Below are 22,525 nucleotides of genomic sequence, written 5' to 3' on the forward strand. Positions count from 1 at the left end.
CAAGGACTTTTATGGAGTTTCACACACATCAGAACTACAGTGGAAAGTCGGTATAACAAGATCTGTGGGACCATGACAATTTGTTTTTTATATCAGATATTTTGTTATATCAGTATTCAATAAACAATGGGACTGGAGAAATTAGTTTGTTATATGAGGTATTAAGCAAATAATCAACGTTGGTGAAGGTGATGGGACAAACTATCACTTCCGATGTGATCTGGATGTAGCTATCTTTCTGAAGTGCAGCTGAGGAAAGATAGAGTACATTCAGATCGCCGAGGAAGTGATAGTTTTTCTCATTGCCTGAAACTAACAGTTGATTATTTGCTTTATATTCCACATCTAAGGTCCTAGATATTCCCATTTTATTCCTGATCTGAAACTGTCTTAGCTGTCTTTAGGTACTGAGTATCCTTAGGGCTTAGGCTCCATAGTTTACTGCAGTACTTTAGACGTATGCGCGTAGAGTGATGACAAAACAAAGAATTTGCTCCGCGCACTGCGCGGCACCGAATTAAAAGTGCGTTGCACTGTGGACTATCAAGTGACCTAGTTAAGTGATCGTCCACAGTGCAACATACTTTTATTTCGCGCGTACTCATCTCGTGTTAGGACTGTATGGACTGTAGAGATCAGCGAAACAAAAGGGACTATCAACATAGAGTGTAACGAACTTTTTTTCTCAGGTGATGTGATGGGCAAACCTACGCTTAATCACGTGATCAGCTCTTGACCAATCCTATAGCAAGATTCTTAGTATGTGGAATATAATCTGTTATATCAGATCTCTTTATATCGAGTTTCCATTGTAGCATCACAAGTGGCAGCCTTTCATAGCTTTTAGTGTGCATGTCAGTGCTGCCTCCATTTTGTTACGTATGATTCCATAACAGCTCAAATACATAAATTTTCCTTTTCCTTTTTTTTTTTTCTTTTTTTTTCCCAGAATTATACTGGTGAAATGAGCTCAAGGCAAGTCAAAAATTTGTCACTGCCGGCAGGGCATTTAAATTGAATAAAAATTGCTTGGTGTTTAATAGGTCATGAAAAGTGTCATAATATCAAGCACTGCACAGATAACAGATTATTAGGGAGGAGGTAGAGGCAAAGATATGATAACTGTGACGACTAAAACTTGAAATGTACAACCTCTTTATTACAAAACATTATTTGCTGAACTACGTGACACTTTGGAAAAGAAGGAACCTCAGTTTACATATTGTGTTCAATGATTTACACAAACTACAAAGTAAAAGTAGAGAGAGATCACTACAAAATACAGTCATAAAATTTCACAGAATACCATCTGAAATTTTAAATATCCTTTGCTGCAGGAGGCTGAATCACATGAAACATAAACAAGATATGTTTTGCTAGGCGAAGTGTTTCATTTCAGATCACATCATCAAAACTCAGTCTCCAGGACCCACAACTCAGACCGACAAAGAGTTTGAAAAAGGATCAACTTTCAAGAAATCTATCTCATGACTGAAGTTTATTGTAAGTCGTCCTCACCCGAAGATGAAATATCCAAACTCCAGTGGGGCAGCACCAAACACATTCTGCCACCTTCTAAAGGTTAAAATTAATGGTTGACAGTAATGACTATTCTTATGCCCAATAATGGGCATTCACTCAAATTATTCAAGTAGTTGCAAATAATGTGCATGATATTAACACAGATAATCATGGGGGCATTACTGTAAACCCTATAAACTTTGGACAGTATTTATGACATTCTAATGATATACAGGGTAAATTTCAATGTGAAAAGTAACTTGGCTGCTATAGCCATAGAACCGACTTAGTTTGATCTAATTCCCTAAACTGCCGCCCTACACTGCAATATCAAAGGATTCTCACACTTGGAAATAATACTGATTTCTAATTCTGTTCCTGTGCTTCTGGATTGTGAGATTGTTTTCTATGTCAAAATCTGAATATTATAAGCTGTTGCCTGAAGACATGAACACAATATAACATCTGAAAATCGTACTAAATTTTTGTGCTTTTCAGGGCTTTAAAGGCAGGTTTCTCCGAAAAGTAGCACATTGTGGTAAATCTGTCGAACTTGTACAGAGATGGTGCGGTCTGGCAAACAGCACACTGTTACTCTTGTTGGAAATGAGAATTTGCACACCAGACTCATGAACATAACCAGACAGAAGCGATCTAGCAGGACTGAAGCAACCCAGCTTAAAATCTCCACAGGAAGTGAAATGAATGTAGAGGTACCTCATAAGATTTCAGTGAGGTGGCCCTGCATAAATACTGACAATTACTAACATAATAGTGGTTACTACCCTATTTTTTTTTAAGCAGACAGTGGTAATAACCTGTACCCAAATGACGAGAACTTCAAATAGTGAGACACTTTCTCTATTGAGAAGTCAATTACCGGTAAATCAGTCGATTGGCTGCTAAATATATACAAATCAGACGAGGCAAACATTAAGGATTTGCCCCCTCTACGGCACTACCACCTTGCCAAGTTTGACGTTAGATGGTGCCCTGTGATACAGTAGACCCTGACTGACATGCCTGGTTATCATAGACAGCCTGATGTTGTGTTCTCTCCCAAACCATTGTTTGATTCCAGAATGAAGCATAATATATCACATGTAGTAATTTTGAATGCAAAACATAAGAATGCAATGCATTTCACTATTTCAACACGACTCGAGTGTGAAGCCAGGAACATCGCGATGTCCCCAAGGATGACAAAGAGGGCACCCTTGTCAATTGATGCCCCCTGCATTCACAAACGCCAAAAAGCAATGAAGACATGAATCCACTTTGGTTGGTCCTCCACTCCCCCCTCTTGTTGACAACTACTGCGCTATCAGAGAACATCAGCAGTGTATATCTTTTCTCTGTCTCTTGTATCTTTCTAACCCTTGCTTTTGACAAGTGACATCACTTCACTACACATCTTTCAAGAACAGGCTGAACTCAAACAATTTAACAGGAAACACTGAGCCTTCACTCAGATATGCACATCAACAGAGCAACAGATATGCACATCAATACAGCAAATATAAAAATGATGAACTAACAGAAAAAAAAAATGAAAATGCAGCACCAATGTTGTGTGTGTGTTATTACATCAACAGCTGGGTCGTCTTCATGAGCATAATGAGATAGTTGCCCCCAACAGCCTAGGTTTCTGTTGGGCCATTTAGAAAAAAAAAAAAAAAAAAACCCAAACAACAACATATTGCAAGAGACATTTGCCTAACTTATATGTAGTCCTGGATCACTGACTGATGAAAATAAAAATGTCCAAACCTTGACTCTGGCCGGTAAACACAAAAACACAGACCTCCTTAAATGGCTTACTGTGAGTGCAGTACCAGAAATGTAATACAAGTATGTGGGTCAGATTATTATGAATGACATTTTTTTCCCCAACCCGTCAGAAGATATACATGTATTAAGAGTTTGGTCTGCAAGTAAGTTGTTAAGCATTTACCTTTATGCATGTTATATGTGTTTAATGTAAGTGTAAAAGGAGGGGGGTGGTGGATTAGAAAATTATTTGAGTTGGTGTCCAATGAACAGTGACTTGAGGAGCAGAAACATACACCAGCATTTCCACTTTTCTTCATGCAAATAAGATAGAACCTGAGAAAGTCAATGACAGATTTTCATTTCAAACTTGACATCAATGCTTTGCTGCATATCCAAGTTCAGCCAGGGTATACAGACGGCATCGCTTCTCTTTCTGTTGGTAACATACACACTCACATGTAGTCCCGCATACTTGCATCCGTGTAGTGTACCATTTCTGTACACAAGACTCTTGAACTTCCACAGATTGATTATTTCTCTGATGACAAGAGACTGTATTAGATCATGAGGGTACTTTCCGCCAAAACTCAAACATCGCTGTATTCCATCTTCTCACAGGTTCTGCCCCAACATCCACAACTTTTGAGACAAAAAAATGGAAATTGAAAAATGTACAAAAGAAAGCAAATCTGTACAGAATGTAATGGGAGGATAGGTTTTGGCCTTGGGGGATGCTAGCAATCCGATCTCCAGATCTTGATGGTCTTGTCATTCTCAAGGGCTGCTGATGCGATGAGATTCTCTGTCGGGTGGCATGACGTACATAGGACCACATCTGCAAGAAAAAAAGAACCATGTTCAGATAGTGAAGATGCATTCGTTGTTTGAGACATTGACTCTGTATTACACATACATAAGGCCACCAACCTTTGAATATCACAAAACATACTGGCACACAATGAAAAATATATATACACATAATATGAAAGCAGGAACCATGCCTCGTTTTGAAAAAGGATGGAAAATATGTACATATTATGCATGTTTAATCAATTTAAAATACAAAATAGTCTGTGCAAAATGCCTGATTAAGACAGCTGAAGTTAGACACGTGGAGTGATTCGTACGTCGCCACTGTGTGTGTAGTTTGGATAGTGTGTGTTGTGCTGGTGCAAGGGTCTGTATATGGCATGCACTAATGCATCTGTAAAGATACAGCCAATTAATCATACACAGCATGTTTCACATGTTAGAACATAAATCTTAGTGCTCTCTCGCCTCTCGGCACCTCACAGTTCCTTGAGAACTTACATTTACACCCATTTTTTAGATTTTCTGCAGGAAACTATGAAGATAGACAAGGTTTGTCTGGAAAATGTCTATCAATTTAACTGAAATGCCTACTCAATTATCAGATAAGCAAAACATGCCTTGGAACCGAGTGTTCAGTCCGAGCATCAATTAAGTGGAGTAACCAATAAAGCGGTACCCCATTATGCAGAGAATACCGTATTGTGTAAAAGATGGAAAAGAAACGGAACAAAGTTATCCCTCAGTGGGATGGAATTAGACTAATTAAGTCTCATGAAATGTGGACATTTGCACAAGCAAAGATCACTTGGTTTATTTTACAAATACTTTACCTGTGTGGCCTTGCAACTTCTGAACAATCTCCTTGGTTTGTAGATTCCATATATACACCATATTGTCTTCTGAGCCTGAGACTATCCACTGTATGATGGGGGGGGGGGGGGGAATTAGAAGCAACGTTTACTATAATGATATAATGCAAATGATAAGGGTAATGTCACTTTGTTCTCTAACCAACAATAGACACAGATATTCATAATGCCATGAGAAGAGTAGTTTTCCAGTCATTTAATGTCATCAGTAAAGTTGACCGATTAATCTCTTCACTGCATTTGCCATTCAAAATTGTGATTTGTCATGAATGGTTTCCTGGAGCAAAACAAAGCTAATCTGTGAAGACATTTGTAACATTCAAGGTCCACTAGAAGTGCCAAGCTAAAATTTTGTGTATGAAGGAAAGAATACAAAGACTGTGCCACTGCTCTGCCTTATACCATTCAGTCTTACCTCCAGATTACAGTTTTTGTAGATGTAATTGCAGGCATGGGATATTCTCAGCTAGGGCTAATCAATGTGAGAATATATCAAACACGAAAAGACTTTGACACATAGTACACAATTGTACGTTCTCTCACCTTGCCCCCTGTCACTGAGAAATTGGCAAAGATGCAGTACTTCTCATTCTTGTGGCCTTGGTACGTCTTTAGACATTTGCCTTTACTGTAGTCCCACAGCTTCAACGTGCTGTTAAGAGGGGGAATTCATCAATATAATGTGATTAAGTTAAAAAATGATTTATATATTGGTCATCAGTACATCAAAATAAACATACATAAGAGTATGCACACACATGCATTCACACACACACACATACACACATAAATGAAATGTATGTTTGTTTGTTTTGTCTCATCTCAGGCAATGAGAACAAAACATCTCTTATTTTCTTGTTTGACACCTTACTCATAAATGAGACTAACTCACCATTCTAGCAGGTAAAAATGAAAGGAATAGGCCTACAAATTTACATCTGAAATAATCTTTCTGATTTGAAATCTAGAAGTAAACTCCCAATCCTCATAATGATATATTTCCAAAATCAGTGTTGTCATTTGTAAGTAAACACTTTTTCACTTTTTTTTTTAAATTTCATAGTCTATTCTATGTATTTATCCAAATAATGTCATTATACTACAACATACATATACAAAGTATTATCAACATTTCAAGTTTCTTTTTTTTTTTTTTTTTCAAAAGCCATCATATGGCATGTCCATCATCAAATCCCCTACAGGCTTCAACGCATAATTTTCATCAGCACTGTTTAACTGAAATACAAGACAATTCAATACTGCAAAACCAGCAATTTTTGCACGCATGAAACTTTTGTGAAATTCGCGAAGTAGCCAAGATTCACAAAAGTAAAATGCATGCAAAAGGTTTTTTGTCTACACACTACATTGAATACCAGTGGCGATTCATGAAAGTTTCATGCCACAGAAAAGGCCGTCAGCTCAAATATGCAAAAGTTTCAGCCTTTATAGTATTGGGTGAGAACTCACTTGTCCAGTGTGGCAGCCAAAATGTATTTTCCATTCGGCGAGAACTTGACATACGACACAGGTGGATTGTCATCATCTATCAAACAGAAAAATGACAAAAACAAAGACGATTCGCAATCAGCACAAGATGGATGCATTATCTGAAAAGAAGATGACAGTTATGACGTACTTTATTCACAATCTGAAGAGATATGAAATGACATCCATTGATCTATAACAGACTTTGTCCTCTTGTTAAATACTACATCTTAGTTACCAATCCCTGCAGACAAAAACAAACTAACAAGCTAATGCATACTGAAGACACATTCTGAAGGCCAAGCACGAATATTGGCTTAGAATTGGGAAACTGTAAATAAAAACATGTCTATTCAGTTTCAGAAAAAAAACAAACACATCCTTCTCAAAAGCACATTTTTCTCTTCTTGATGAGGAAAAAACAAAATAACAAAGGTAAAAACATACTTACTATGCTAACACACATACTAATTGGTAGCTTTGCTTTATGCTTTCTACGAAACTGCATATTAATTTCCTGTGCCAATTCAATGCACCCATAGAGAGTGGTAAATTTGCAGTAAGGAAGAAATTAGGCATTGATTCACTTTTATCATTGTTGACTTAATTGCTTGCCTGTTGCCTTTAATATAGCATTTATGACCAAAAAACCTTATTCCACACTTTGGAATGCAGCTTGCAAAAAGCACTTTCCGCCACAGTATAACACAATGAATTGGACCCTGAAAAACACTTCCGGTTTGGGGGGGGGGGGTGTTACTTGCAACATTCAAGAGGGATACACACATTTTTCACACATCTATCAAAGATTTTCATAATTTATAATTATGTTGTCATTATGGTATGCCAAGCAGAGCTGCCAACTTTTGTAAAAGCCTTTCAGTACTATGATGGCTGAAAATCAGTAATTTGCACCTTTTTTGAGTGAAAATCAGTAATCCTTAACAGTGTTATAGAATTTATCACAGACAATGATTTCTAAAATCAGTAATTTGCTTGTAACCTTCAATATTCTTGTCCAATTTCAGTAGAAATTACTGAAAATCAGTACTAGTTGGCAGCTCTGGCCAAGGATATCCCATCACAACCATAATCAAGAAAACTAGAAAAACAAATCTGTGAAACATTCTCCATCAACTCACCAATCAATGTCAAGGATATCCCATCACAACCATAATCAAGAAAACTAGAAAAACAAATCTGTGAAACATTCTGCATCAACTCACCAATCAATGTCTTCAAACATTGACCTGAGGCTGTATCCCATATTCGACTGAAAGAGAAGGAAAAGGAAATGAATGGTTATAACATGTTAAGATAATACCTAAATTTCCTACATTGAAACATTCACAGAATTTAAGCATGAGTGTGTGATATCTACTGAGATCAGCAGGTATTAACAAATTCAGATAGCAAAATTTGGAGCAAAATACTATAGAGATATATTTTTTTTTTCATTAAAATGGAAAAGCAGGGTTTATTTGTTGCTTGTTTTTTTTTTCTTTGTTTGAGTTTTGTTTTGTTTTTTGCATGTTACACCTCTTTAAAAGCAAAAAACAAAATAAAAAAACAACAACAAATGAAACAAAACCATAACAAAGCAAACACGTAGATAAACATTTTACTGAGTCAATATCTTACATATTGTTGACACCATATCAACATGTATTTCATTATCACTTTCATCCTGTTAACAAGAACACTTTGTTGAAAACTTGCGATGGCTGTTACAAAGAAAAAGTTTGCGATATGGCTATGATAAATTTTGAACTTGTACTGCTAAGTACATATGTATATACATCAGTGTCTGATGCACAGTAGTGATGCAATGGAAAGCCACTATATGCTTTTTCCTTTAATGCCTGAGTGAAAATCTTCATGCATTACATTTTTGAGCCAGTCTAGTGAGATACATTTTGCATGCTTTAATTTCACTGACTGTTGACTCTTTCCTAGCGATAGTATAAATTCATATGAACAGAAAACAGTATATGGAATATTTGCATGTCTCAGTTTTTGTACTAGCATCACCACCTGTCAGACGGACAAACATTTCCACACCAAAAATAATTCAAATTCACCACACTCTGAATATGCTCAGTACATGAGCTGCTGTGATGATAGTTAGAGACATAAAACTCACCATAGACCATCGTAACTGCTGGAGACAATGAGAGAACCATCCCTGTTGAAATCAACCTGGTTCAGTGACACAAGATAAAAACAGATGAGAGATGCTACGCTCTTTTCACACGATACAAGACTCTGTGACATAATGGGCAGCCTTTCTGGATGAGTATTTCTTTTCTTTCTTTCTTTTTTTCCACTATCTGTCATTCAGTCATGATAACTGTAATGTGGCTGACCGGCAATTTTCTTTTGTCACATTGAAACTTTGTTACATCCGAACAAATAAATGACAAAAAATATAGAGCTGATAATGTTTTACTTTGTTGTAACTGGAATTTCATTATATCTGTGTTCGTTACTATGGCTATGGGAGTGCACTGTAGGAGCACTATATCAACAACTGTACAGTTTCTGGTTTCATTAGCATAACCAAGGAGGTTGAAGAGATGGAGTAACAACAGAGTTATTCCCTTTGATCCATGTTCGAAGCCGCCGCTCAAAAATATTTGAAGCATGTGCCAAACAGGGTCTGCCGCGCCGATACGAAGACAATTGACTCGTGTCTCATGGCATAATCACCAGCCACTTTCAAAGGAAGATATGTCTTTGTGATGGTAATTACTTTTCGCTATCCCTTCTTATAAAAGCTAGGTGGTACAGACACAAGGATGCGCGAACAGAAATTGAGGAAAAAATGCTGAAATGAAAATGAAAATTACTCGACTGGGCATACACGGGCACTAATCTGATATATCTATCAATAAAGAATTATACTTGAAGATTATTACATGTTAGTTTCATTTGGGGAAATTAAGTCAAAAAGTGATAAAACCAGCTTTCCAGGATGGTACAGTTTTAAACATTTTCACATAATACAGCTCTGATTTACACTTTTGCGCAAATTTCTGTATGGAATTGACTTTGTTTTACATGCTTTATTATTAAGTGAAATTTTATTTCATTAGATAAATAGATAAGCAAAATATGGCCAACATTATGATAACATTCAAAATGAATCTTCAGATTGCTCAGCAAGACGGCGGCTTGGAACATCGATCATCAAAGGCACAAGTGCACCTGTGGAATTCTTTTGTACATCAATAGAAATCTGACCAATGTTTGAATAAATTACAGCCAGTTGGAACTCCATGTATAAAACCTCCTTGGCATAACTATTCTCAAATTTTGAATGGGTATGACATGATCTACTGTTGAGCCTGTCAAGCCACTTGTTGTTGTTGTTGTTGCTGCTGGTGGGTAAGGGGGAGGGGGGGGGGGAGGGGAGAGACTGAACCACTGTGAGTAATTTTGAGCATTTTCCTATGGAGATAAGGATGGTTTCACTCACTGCTGAGACTGGGTCTGAATGTGCTGGTAACGTCTTGAGGCATTTCCCTGTCTTCACATCCCAGATCTTCACACTCTCATCAAACTTGAGAAACAAAGGCAGAGGAAATTTGAATGAACTACAAAATCAATGACATTAAGATATCTGTTATTTTCTCTGAATAAAGCAATGAAAAATGTCACTCTATTCATTAACACACACGCGAAAAAACAAACAAACAAACAAACATTCCCACCAAACATGAAAAGGACTTTTTTAAAACTTTGACAGAAAGATAATGTCGAATACGGCTCATAATGAACACAATGAACAGAAATATCCCAGTATTCTTTGGGTAGGAGAAGAGAAACTTCTCACTCCTGGGGCCCGTTGCATAAAAGTTACAATTATGGTAACTTTGCCATCCAATGGTAACTTCCATGGAATTCTTGATTTTGATTGGTTGCTGAGTATTGTTGCCATGGTAGTTACCATTGGATGGCAAAGTTACCATAATTGTAACTTTTATGGAACGGGCCCCTGGTCCAGTAAAGTTATGATGAACACAAATTCAATTTCTTTATTTTTCTAATTTCTCGATGCTTGAACATGCAGTGGATACAAGTTCACACGATGAACTGTACATAAACAAAACTTTAAAATAAAATTGAAGACCATGACCCCTGAAAGATTCTGCTGTGTCTTATAGGCAAATAGGACAATGTATTATGATTACAATTACTTCCATCTGACAAACATATTGTAGCAATGTTAGATAATTGGAGTTTGCAACTGATTGACAAATTGCCCTACATCGACGTAAATAAGCACTGAATTGATCAGTGTTTCAGTAGTAGCCATGATAAAAATTCATGGGCGTACATACTCGAGCAGGATTCGAACCTACCACCTCCTGATAACCGGACAGGCGTCATCTCCACTAGACCACCGAGCTTTCGCCCGATAGCAAGTGTTGGTTCTAATCCTTATATAGCATGCAGCGGGTACTGCTTTGTTATTCAAATTCATAAAATTCTTCCGTCGAGATGTTTTCATGTTTTCGAGATGTTCGAATCCTGCTCGAGTATGTACGCCCATGATTTTTTTTTTATCACGGCTACTACTGAAACACTGATCAATTCAGTGCTTATTTACGTCGATGTAGGGCAATTTGTCAATCAGTTGCAATGAAAACATCTCGACGGAAGAATTTTATGAATTTGAATAATTGGAGTTTGATTTAAGATGACTCTGAACCTGACAAGGACAACTGGATACTTACTGAGCCTGAGACGATGAGGTTTGACTGTGGGTTGAAGTTGCAGCAGAATACGTAGTTACTGTGGCTCTTGAGTGTTTTTAAACACTTCCCCTATGACAGAACACATTGGAGAAAAGAAATCAGTCGCACAAAATCGACACCTTTACCCTGGACACATTTTGGAGTGAATATATTCTCAAATACATTGTGGTGACTCCAGAAACATGTAATGCAGAAAATGACATTGAGCTGTGCACAAAATTTGATGGCAAATTACAAATATTGCTGTCTGTGATTACAAATTCCACCCAACAGTATTTTCTTGAGAACAATATGAATGATGAGATTACTAATGCACTTCTATACTGATGCAATACCAAATTGGCAAATTTTGAACAACTGTATTATGAGATACAATAACCAAACAGCATCCAGTTTAGAATGCACTCACAGTCTGTTTTAATCAAAGAATGACATATTAATAAAAAATAGACAATTTCACTCAGGCGAATAAACACTGGGGAAATTAATGGCTGCACAAGGTGTTATTAATATCATTATTATTATTATTTACTCGGCTCTCAGTCACAAATATCCATATAGCAATATTCAAAATCAAAACACACAATATAGTTGGTGTTGTTCTTTTGTTTTGGCAATTCTGCCATAACATGCAGTTACCATAGCAACACACTTTCTACAAATTAATCCTATCAGCCATACCATCATATTCACAAATGTTCACTACCACTGAACTGCATGGGTGCAGAAAGGACTGAGTAATCCTGAACAAACATGCACTTAGTGAGGTGTACGTTTAACCCCTCATCACATCTCCACTGACACAGTTTAAGAAGTACTGGTACGTTCATGGGGATACTTCATGTTGTTAAAAACAGAAGCATCTGATTCATCATAGTTCTTTTTCAATATAATTTACATTATATCATTGAATCTAAAGTATTGCTAAATTAAAAAAAAAAAAAAACAACAACATATATGTGACCCTGCATCACAAAACCAACAAAAAAGTTACCAGACATGGATTTTCAGTTAAGGGCAGATTCTTAAAGAGCAGACTCTAAGCTTTAAAATGATGTATAACTCAATTCAAATGGACTCCCCTAACCTATCTAAATACTAGAAAGAAAGCACACACTCTAGAAAAGTGTGAACCGAGAAAAGAGGCTCTGAAGTACAGGGTCTATTCAAGCGCTTCATCTTTACCAAGCCGTGCTAGCAGTGCAATCAAAGGGACAAAACACGGGATGTAAACCACAGGAGCAACAACAATGAAGGGATTATCAGATTAAGCTGAAATTGAGCATGTTCTATCTACACATTCTGTCCATGCTTAATGCCAACTTTCAAAGCAGTAGAGTTATCCTTTCAAAAGTTATGTGAATTGAAAGTGAAGAGTGTGTAAAAGATTTCAAGAAATGGAAAGGGGACTCTGAGACACACCTGATCATTCTATTCTCCCCCCCCCCCCAAAAAAAAAGGGTTGTAGAAAAACTGCTGAAAACACACTTTTCCATTCATGTTATGATCCCAAACTAAAGAATAATGTAGAAGAAGGATAGCTCTTTCAAAAAATATGAAAAACTCAAGATTGACTCGGTTGACCCATTTCACCATTTTTGAGTCCTCATGTAAAATCAAGGGGTGCGACTTTTTGTTCGTTTTATGAAGCACAGTCACATATGACGGAATGGGATATATGACAAATATGTACATGCTTTTTTTAATTGACTATGTCGGTCAAAACAGAAAGAGAAATATGAGTATTTAACTACAGTTGAACCTCTCTTATCCGGCCTCCCTTTATCCGGATCTCTCTATTATACGGACGCAATCTCGCCGTGATTTTTTTTGATTACGGGAGGAAAGGGGGATTCCCAACTCCTTGACAACTCCTACCCAAACACACATGAATTACATATTATTACTTCCAACATGATTAACATACATTACATCAAATTTCCTTCCAAATTGCTTACCTCCAGACATTTCAACATCCCCAAACATCTCCAAATGTAACAATGAAAAGGTTGCAGTATACACATTACTACATGTGGTACTACAATGGGCTACATCAGTACATGTGTATGTATATGTACATGTATAAAGCATTGAGTCTCCCGTATCCGGCCAAATCCCTTATCCGGATGAGCCCCGGTCCCGCCTTGTCCGGATACGAGAGGTTCAACTGTAGTTCCTTGATATAACTACAGAACATGCTGTACAATAATTTGGCTATCAAATTTACGACAGTATCAACCAACAGTGACTGTGATATGTACAATACTTACTGTGTTGAAGTCCCAGATCTTTAGCGTCTTGTCATCTGAGGCAGACACAAGTAACCTCGAGTCACTTGACCATCCTACATCAGAGATACCCTGTGATCCGTTTCAAGACAGATGGTACAAAATAAAGACTTACCTAACTCAGCAAGACAATGCTATCATACCTGTAGCTACAATTAAGGCTTGGCAGTAACATTTTCTTTTGGTGGCCCGATCAGGCCACCAGCACATATATCTTTCCCTTAAAAAAAAGTGGTGCCCTGGCATGGTGGCCCCCGGGTGACCGCAAATGCCGAGGCGCCCTGCTGTAGCTGTATGTAATGTTTGTGGGTTTGTTTGTTTTTTCTCTCTTTCACAAACTAATATCAGGTTCCTTTTACATCATATTTTCTGCAGAGCTTATACATTTCTCCAAACCTAAAAAAAAAAAAAAAAAAAAAAAAAAAAAAAAAACTTTATTTGTATCAAGGGAAAAACCTGATCACCTTAAATGCAGAAATCATTTTTGTTTTTAGTTGCCAAAGTGGATGTATCTGTATCACATTCATTGCAGTTCCATGAAATTACAATACGTTAGTACGTGGTAATGTACATGTACATCAGTTAGACCTCATAGCACAATTCCTTGGACATCATACCGTAAAAGTGGACATTTTCACGGTGTTGAAATTTTCATGCATTTTGCGCAACCAGAAACTAGTGCGAAAACAAAAAGCACATTCAGTTCAGTTCACTTTATTTTATTTAATCACGGCAATTTGCTTAAGCAAAGCTGTTCTTCTGCAAATCCGTGAATATTTTTGCTTGCCGTTTGTTCCAGTAGTTGACGTCTTGATTCCACAGAATTAAAAACATGCGAAACTCTTCTTGCCAAGCGAGCGTGAAAAATTAGTCGCGCAAAAATATCCACTTTTACAGTAGATATTGATGAATGCAATGACTGGTAGTAAATTAACTTGCCACAAATCAGTATGTTTGGCAGAGGTCAAATGTAAGCCATATGTTTGTTCATTTAACAGGTCCATCAAATTGGCCTGTGCACAATCTATGGTGTGTTTAACCAGTCACAAAGAGTGTGACAAGGCATCCCCTTTATAAGAAAACTGTACTGACATTTTCTAATTGTCTGATAATTCTAATCTACATTTTTTTTATGCCTACAACTGGAAAGAGAGGATTTTAAAACCCTGGATAAGCCTGTAATGATTTTTAAAAAAAAAAATGAAAACGAGCAAGCCAAGGAACGATCCACACAATTTGGCATACGTCACAGGTGCCACCCTCCGACTTTAGCAAAACGAACTACACATGTCAATTTACTGATGAAATCTCACATGAAGAACTGCAAAAACTGTTATTCAATAAAATTGCATTATGGAGCTGAAGTAAACATGTTAAACAATATTAATTAATTTTCAAAAGGAATCTCTTCAAAAGCTTTTTATTTAGATAAAATTTGTGGGGTATATTCCAGATATGCAAAATGAAATTGGCATCATTGTCCGAACGTGCTGCCCATAGAAAACTGTGTGTAAGTAACGTTGCACTAACTATACTATGCATTGATGATGAGCGATAATGGTTCGACAGTTCAAACTTATCTAACGAAGATGAGGACTGAGTGATAGTCAACGCCGGCAATCACGGTTTACGCCTAGTTAGAAGAAAACGGCACCCAGTACACATAGACTCTAGACTAGAACTAGGACTAGGACTAGTGAGCAGTCAAGGACCGAGTAGATTCTGACGTTACGTGGCAGTTCAAGTCTTGATGAGTAGGCCCCTACACTCACTCGCCGCCCCGTCGACAGCTGTATGTGCACAGCGCTAATAGGCACAGCGTAAACGTTATAGTATACATACCCCTGCTGCCAGAACTTGAAGAAAGTCCAGACGAAAGTCCAGACTCCAAGGTCTAGCATTGCCGTCAGATCTAGGCCCTTGTGCTGCAGGCCCTGTTGTTTCTGTGCTGAATTTTGCAGGTAAGGTATCTGCTTTATGGATTTTCAATGTTTTTGTAGTCGAGATAAATCTCATGGTGGTCGTATTAACACCAAGGACTAGATCTAGATCTAGTTTAGTTTTAGTAGGACCCATACCTCGGAAGAGTGGCCTGACCACGTAGATACTAACAGTGCCGCCGCTTCGCGATCCAAGCGCTGGCGTAGGTATAGTGCTAGCGTACTTCCATATCCATGTAGATATCTCAAAATTCACTTAACCAAATTGCACCAAAATCACAGGAAATACTTTATGACTCATGTCCACTTGCTCACGCTAACTGGAACCAAATCGCAAGTCGGGAAGCGTAAGTGAAGTTGTCAACTTTCCTGTCGTCGCTAAAAATAATCTGCTCTGTACGACTAAAGAGTGATCGCGGCATAGGCGCTACCTGCCTGCGCACGCACAGACTGAAGTTAGCCATGTAATATGATGAGACAAATCTTTCAAGTAATCGGGAGCAAAAAATCAATTTATAAATTATTTGAGCTAAGTGGAATGAAAAATATAGTTGGTAAATCACACAAATCGCCAAAATCATGACATTTCTTAGTTTAGTTCCCGCGTAAATTCCCCGTTCGCAAAGTACTACTCGGCTAACTTCAGTTCCAGATTGTGCATGTCGCATTTACCATGATCTCTCGCGAAGAGTGAGTTTTTTTGAGTGACGACTTGAAAGTTGGTGTCAATATTGATACTTCTCGATTACCGATTTCGTTCAAATATAAGACAGCATTTTGAAATATGCTTAGAAGTATATCCTGTAATTTTGGTGCGATTTGGTTCAGTGAAATTTGAGACAGCTGCATGAATAGGACAGTACACAAGTGCCGCCTGCTAGCTAAATTGGGCCTAAGCGTCGTCTGCTACTCGGTACGATTTAACGCACGTGTATGCGAGAGCTTGTAATCAGTGATATAGTTGGCACCTGTGACATCACAACATCCGGGCTCGTCGGCTCATTAGCATAATTCTCACCCAAAAAGTTCAATTTTTAACATGAAATTACGGGATAATCGTTATGAAATGTTGATTCTGTTTGCACCGCTGGGTCTTTTAGAATTAAAAGAACAACATATAAAAAAATTAAAAAACGGTACAATGCCCTTTTAAAAAGCCAGTTTGGGATTCCACTCTGGGCATGAGTAGAAAGACGGTCATTTGTACCAACAGGGCATGTTGGTTTTTAAATTCATTGGGATAAGCACCTGTGATGTAATGGTTATTCAAGTAATCCTCATGAACAGGGCCTGCCAGCACATCCACCTGACAGCACAAGTGGCATTTGGCAGTATTCAATTTAAAGAAAAAAAAAAATGAATACATTCAATGCAAAATATTGAAATGGATGCTATCCCAAGTGTTCATTGATGGACCATTTTGGTTCATCCTTTGTTTTAACATGACTGACGAATTCCATAAAATGTTACGTCAGGCTCATTCAACTCACCAGTTTGTGTCCGGAAATTGTCTTCTCAAATTTGCCATCATAAGCACCCCATATTTTAATGAGTTTGTCGGCAGCTAGAGAAGCAGTAAGAGTGAAAAGAAGTCTTTAAAATACTGCAAAATAGCAAATAAAAGAAACCATTCAGTTAAAGAGGCCCATTAACACATGTCTATACAGGTACCAGTACACCATAACCTCTTCAACATATCAATGAACTTAAGAACAATCAATTCTCTGTGTTATCATTATCAGCAGTTTATGACAGCTTGGGGTATTTTTCTATGTTGGAAACCACATGATGTATAACACAAAGATTGTTCTTGATACCTTCTGTCCAATTTCAAAGTGGGCTGCATTCTTGTTTGAAAAGTTCTATAATTCAGATTACTTCAGGCTTCTCTTGGTCACATAGAGACCACAGGATCTGATATTACAATGTGAGTACAGCCATTCTCTTACCACAACTGTAACTTGACGATGTCAGTCCCATGCATCCATGTGGGTTTAAGACCCCAATCACAGCTTCAAACCCCGCACCACCCATAGGGTATATGCCTTAACTCTTTTATGTGCCACGTTTGCACGGCCAACTCAGTCAACGGCATGCCAAACCCGCACAAAATGCACAAACCCGCCCAAACCCATCGATAAATCACCAAATGCCACAGTACAATGAAAGCGTTTCTCGCAGTTCCATTCCTGTCAAATGTAGCTTGAATTTTATGTGGTGATTGACTATCAAGTGGTGCTCCCTACTGGATTTTTTTATTGAATTCTAAGATTCTGTCACTGTTTTGTGTGCAAAAGTCATGACTGTTTAATAATGTAGCTGCTGGTCATTTGAAAGAAAAACAATCATAAATTTGTCATATAATTTACATCAAAGCAAACCTTGGCATTTTCTCTGCAACTTCAATAATTGCATGTTCATGTCCAGGGTAACAAAAATCTATAAATGTTACATAGATTTAAAAAACAGAATGTTTTCCAAAATCATGACTACTTGGCAGCCAGTAGCTTAAAATAATGTGGTACACAGGGGGTTCACACTATGTGGCACATAAAGAGTTAATAAACAGGAAGATGGTTGTTGTGCGTGATGTACATTGTATGGAGATAATAGCATGCAAACAGACATGGATTATCACTCCACAACTTACATTAGAAAATGATAATTGTCATAATCATCATGATCATCATTATAACAACAGAAGCAGTAATAACACTAAAAATAGTAATTCATAAAATGTACTTACATGAACTTGCTAACCATTCACCATTCGGGCTGAATTTGACTGATGACACTGCCTTAGTATGGCCAGCTAGTGTGAACTTCAGTGAGTAATTTGGCCTCTGTGAAAGCAACAAACATAATTCCAGAACACTAGGATCATTAAAGGACAGATTTGGAGACTGCATCTTTAAAGGTATTAGCCCACATTTGTAAACCTGCAGCAATTGGTCTCATAGTTAGCATGGAGTTTGGGTATGATTGCAGTAACACCTGTGCAAAATTTCGTTCCAATTAGTCCAGTACTTTCATAAAAATAAATGAAAATGCACCGTAATCCGTATGCATGCGTATAATGCTCGCTAGCTCCGGTCCACGTACGTGTTACATGTACAATGTACGTAGCTATAGCCCGCGCTCGTAATTCGATTTTGGGTCGGGTTGACCCGGTTTGAAAATTGATTTTAAAACGATGATTTTCTCTCTTTTATCGAATGGTATAGACAAAGAGCGACAGGTGAGGTATGTTACTGTTAAAACTTGTACTTGAAGTCATATTGGATCTGTTTTATGCAGTTTTGATTTTCGTGGGTTTGCAAATGTGGGCTAGTACCTTTAATGCACCACCAGCAGCAATTCCTGAAATACAGTCGACCCATGTGTTTACTTATCAAGATTTCTTTGCTGTTTTGTTTTGTTTGTCAAAAAGCAGAGTGTAGATATTCTCAATCAATTTGAACGATCTGAAAATTGTACTGGCGCACTATTTCTTACAAACGTTTGATACAAGACATTTGAATATATCAGTGTCAATCAATGCTAGCCATAGTACTAGGTATACAATTCCATTTTTGCCATTGCAAATTACGAAAATAACCACAACTATCACTCAATGTGATTAATACCCCCACCTAACACTGAGGGAGTTAGCTAAACCAGCAATTACTTTGTATGCTTTTTATTGAAAAAAAAAGAAGATTCTTCTTACAGAAGAAGAAACCATTGCAATGTATTGTTTAACATTGAATAAATGTATATTTTGCTCACTGATAGTCACATGTGCCATACTCAAGTCAAGTGCTCAAAACGTGAGGGAGTAAGATGAGTAAATTGGCAATTTCTATGATTTTTATTAAAAAATGTTGTTACCATGGCAACACAATGTTTGACAAAACAAAAAATGAAATTTGCACAACTACATATCACAGATGTTGCATGTGCCAAATTTCAAGTCAAATGCTCAAAAGCTGAGGGAGTTAGCTGAATACATATTATTGCAAAATTTCCATTCAAAATATGCTGTTACCATGGCAACACATTTTTCAATGCTGACAAAAGATAAATTTAGCACAACTAGGTTATACAGTTATCACATGTGCCAAATTTGAAGCCAAATGCTCAAAAACTGAAAGAGTTAGCAAAACTACAATTTTTGTATGATTTTCATTCAAAATATACTGTTACCATGGCAACACGTTGTTCAACAATCACAAAAGATGAAGTTTGCACATCTTCGTACTTTAACGGTCACATGTGCCAAATTTCAAGCCAAATGCTCAAAGACTGAGGGCGTTAACTGAATCCACAGTATTTTTGTATGATTTTCAATCAAAATATGCTGTTACCATGGCAACACATTACTTAACAACGACAAAAGATTAAGTTTGCACATCTACGTACCATAGCCATCACATGTGCCAACTTTCAAGCCATATGCTCAAAGACTGAGGGAGTTATGCACTTGTCAATTGAAGTCCCGGCCCATGGGTACCCGGGGATGGCCGGGACTTGCAACCAAGTTGGACGGGGATTTCAGCATTTTTTTCGCCCGGGTGGGTCGGGAATAGACCGGGCTTTGTAGGGGGAAATTCACTTAATTTGCGCCGGTGGGCCGGGGATGTACCGGGGTGTTGTCGGGGGGAATTCAATTATTTTGCCCCGGTGGGTCGGGAATGGACCGGGGTTTGTCGGGGGAGATTCACTTATTTTGCCCCGGTGGGTGGGGAATAAACCGGGGTTTGTCGGGGGAAATTCGTTCCAACCAAATGGCAGGCATTTGGGGCGGGAATTTTGGCCGGGATTGAGCCAGATTTTGCTTGAGGGTTGATTATGACTTGTACCATTTCCAGTTCGGTAATGTGACCATAAATTATTTCGCTCGACTAGCAATTCCCCGCTATTGAGGACTCCGTAACGTTGCCCAAAAGTTGCGTAAACGCATGAATCACGTAAAGAGCCTAGCGCGAAACATGCGCAATTCGCGCATTTCATGAATTTTTCTGACGTGGAACCTTCGATCGTATTGTCCGCGGATGTGCGCCGGATCGGCGCTTTACGCGATTCCACGCGGGCGGGCTCGGTCACACTGCCCAAAAGTTGCGTAATCGCATAAATCACGTACCGGTAACTAAGAAATTTGGTTTTGTGTGCTTGTCCGTCGAGAATTTTACCATTTTCGCTGATTTACGCAGTGAAAAATCACCGATGAATTGCGCAAGAACTACGGAAAGATCACGCAAAAATATAGCGCCACAATCATACGTGAGTTGTTAGTGATACATTAGTGATTCCTCGATCAGTATTTCGTGAGTATTTACCGTGTTCTGTTAGAGATACATAGGCCTACGCCAATATTTTTTAAAGTGATTTTCAGTGATACGTAGGTGTTTCAGGCGCGAAACATGCGTCATTATTTATAGTCTGCTTTTTTGTCAGTGGAGAGTCGTTGGTGAACGCGATAGCGGCAACATTTTTGCGAACAATCGCTGATATTCCACACATATTTCGCGCATTGTTCGCGTAAGAACCACGCAAACTACGCAAAAATTACGTAAAACAGCGCAATACTGCGTAAAATTTCTACGCGAAGCCGAGTTTTGAGCTCCTCAAAACATGGAACTGCGTAAAGTGCCGATCCGGCGCACATCGGCTGACAACTACGAAGGTTCAAAATTGTATAGACAAACTCATGAAATGCGCAAATCGCGCATCGTATCGCGTAAAATAAGGCTCAAATTTCTTACGTGATTCATGCGTTTACGTGACTTTTGGGCAGTGTGACAGGTCCTCAAAAGCCAGGTTTTTGAGCAGCTCAAAACTTGGCTTCGCGTAAAAGTTTACACACTTCTAGGCAGTATTGCGCTGTTTTAGTTTTTATGTAATTTTTGCGTAGTTTGCGTTGTTCTTACGCGAACAACGCGCGAAATATGCGTGGAATATCAGTGATCGTTTGCGAAAATGTTGCCGCTATCACGTTTATGTACGATTCATACGCAGTTAATTGTGATAAAGCGCAGATTATGCGTGATTTTCCGTGGACCTCTGTCGTCAGGCGTCGCGCACAATCACGAATTCGCCCTATTTGGAGCCTTTGCGTGCCTATGCGCTGATTAGTGATTTTTGAGTGATATTTCCGTAGTTCTTGCGCAATTCATCGGTGATTTTCATCGCGTAAATCAGCGAAAATTCTCAACGGACAAGCACGCGCAAAACCAAATTTCTTGCGTGATTCACGCAAACTTACGCGACTTTTGGGCAGTGTGACCGGGCCTTGAGGGTCGGGACTTGGCCGGGGATTTCTATACAAATATGCCCGACTTGTCGGGGACTTGGCCGGGGATTTCTGCACAAATATTGCCCGGACTGTCGGGGAATTGGCCGGGGATTTCAACTTCAATTTTGCCCGGCCTGCCGGGGACTTAGCGTGGGATTTCCGTGAAAATTTTGCCCGACCTGTCGGAGCCTTGGCCGGGACTTGGCCGGGTAGTGTAACATGCAAAATTGCAAATGGGATGCAAGTCCCGGCCATCCCCGGGTACCCATGGGCCGGGACTACAATTGACAAGTGCATTACCTGAATCAACAATATTTTTGTATTCTTCTTCGCGAAAAAATGCTGTTGCCATGGCAACAAATTGTTCAACAATCATGAAAAATTAAGTTTGCACATATATCTACCATAGTGGTCACATGTGCCAAAATTCAAGCCAAATGCTAAAAGACTGAGGAAGTACAAGTAGGCCGAATCCACAACATTTCTATATGGCCTTTTTTACGATCAGTGGTGTAACTTTTGTACTTAGAGGGTCAAAATTTCAAACAAAATATTTTTTCATTATTCTGTTTGATTCCTGTTGGAAAGTATTCAAATTTTTGAAAAAATAACATTTCAGACCTTAAAGCTGAAGAGTTATTGGTGTAATTTAAGGAAAACCCTGGCACCTGAAGTAAATTTAAGCAAAATTTTGTTTTCATGAATAGCACCATAATGACAAAACTCTGTAGTCAAACTTCACCATGCAAAGTTTATATGGTTAACAACAATATATAGTTTGTGAATCAAAACTATTTGG

The 22,525-nt window shown here is 38.2% G+C and overlaps 1 protein-coding gene across 3 annotated transcripts in view; it reads right to left on the reverse strand.

Annotated features, from left to right (window-relative positions):
* Positions 1-1,138: 1,138 nt before the first annotated feature.
* Positions 1,139-22,525, reverse strand: part of LOC140241050 (WD repeat-containing protein 5) — a 42,783-nt gene continuing 21,396 nt past the window's right edge. For all 3 annotated transcript variants that reach the window (XM_072320821.1, XM_072320820.1, XM_072320819.1), the window contains exons 3-13: positions 18,199-18,295; positions 16,943-17,016; positions 13,495-13,584; positions 11,204-11,293; positions 9,943-10,026; positions 8,608-8,663; positions 7,691-7,737; positions 6,447-6,522; positions 5,520-5,628; positions 4,938-5,025; positions 1,139-4,129 (exon numbers count right to left, since the gene is read on the reverse strand). In XM_072320821.1, the coding sequence (XP_072176922.1) occupies positions 4,029-4,129; positions 4,938-5,025; positions 5,520-5,628; positions 6,447-6,522; positions 7,691-7,737; positions 8,608-8,663; positions 9,943-10,026; positions 11,204-11,293; positions 13,495-13,584; positions 16,943-17,016; positions 18,199-18,295 (912 nt within the window). In that variant the 3' untranslated portion in view covers positions 1,139-4,028. The remainder of the gene's footprint in view (positions 4,130-4,937; positions 5,026-5,519; positions 5,629-6,446; positions 6,523-7,690; positions 7,738-8,607; positions 8,664-9,942; positions 10,027-11,203; positions 11,294-13,494; positions 13,585-16,942; positions 17,017-18,198; positions 18,296-22,525) is intronic.

Source organism: Diadema setosum, chromosome 17 (genome assembly GCF_964275005.1).
Source record: "Diadema setosum chromosome 17, eeDiaSeto1, whole genome shotgun sequence".
Taxonomy (NCBI): domain Eukaryota; kingdom Metazoa; phylum Echinodermata; class Echinoidea; order Diadematoida; family Diadematidae; genus Diadema; species Diadema setosum.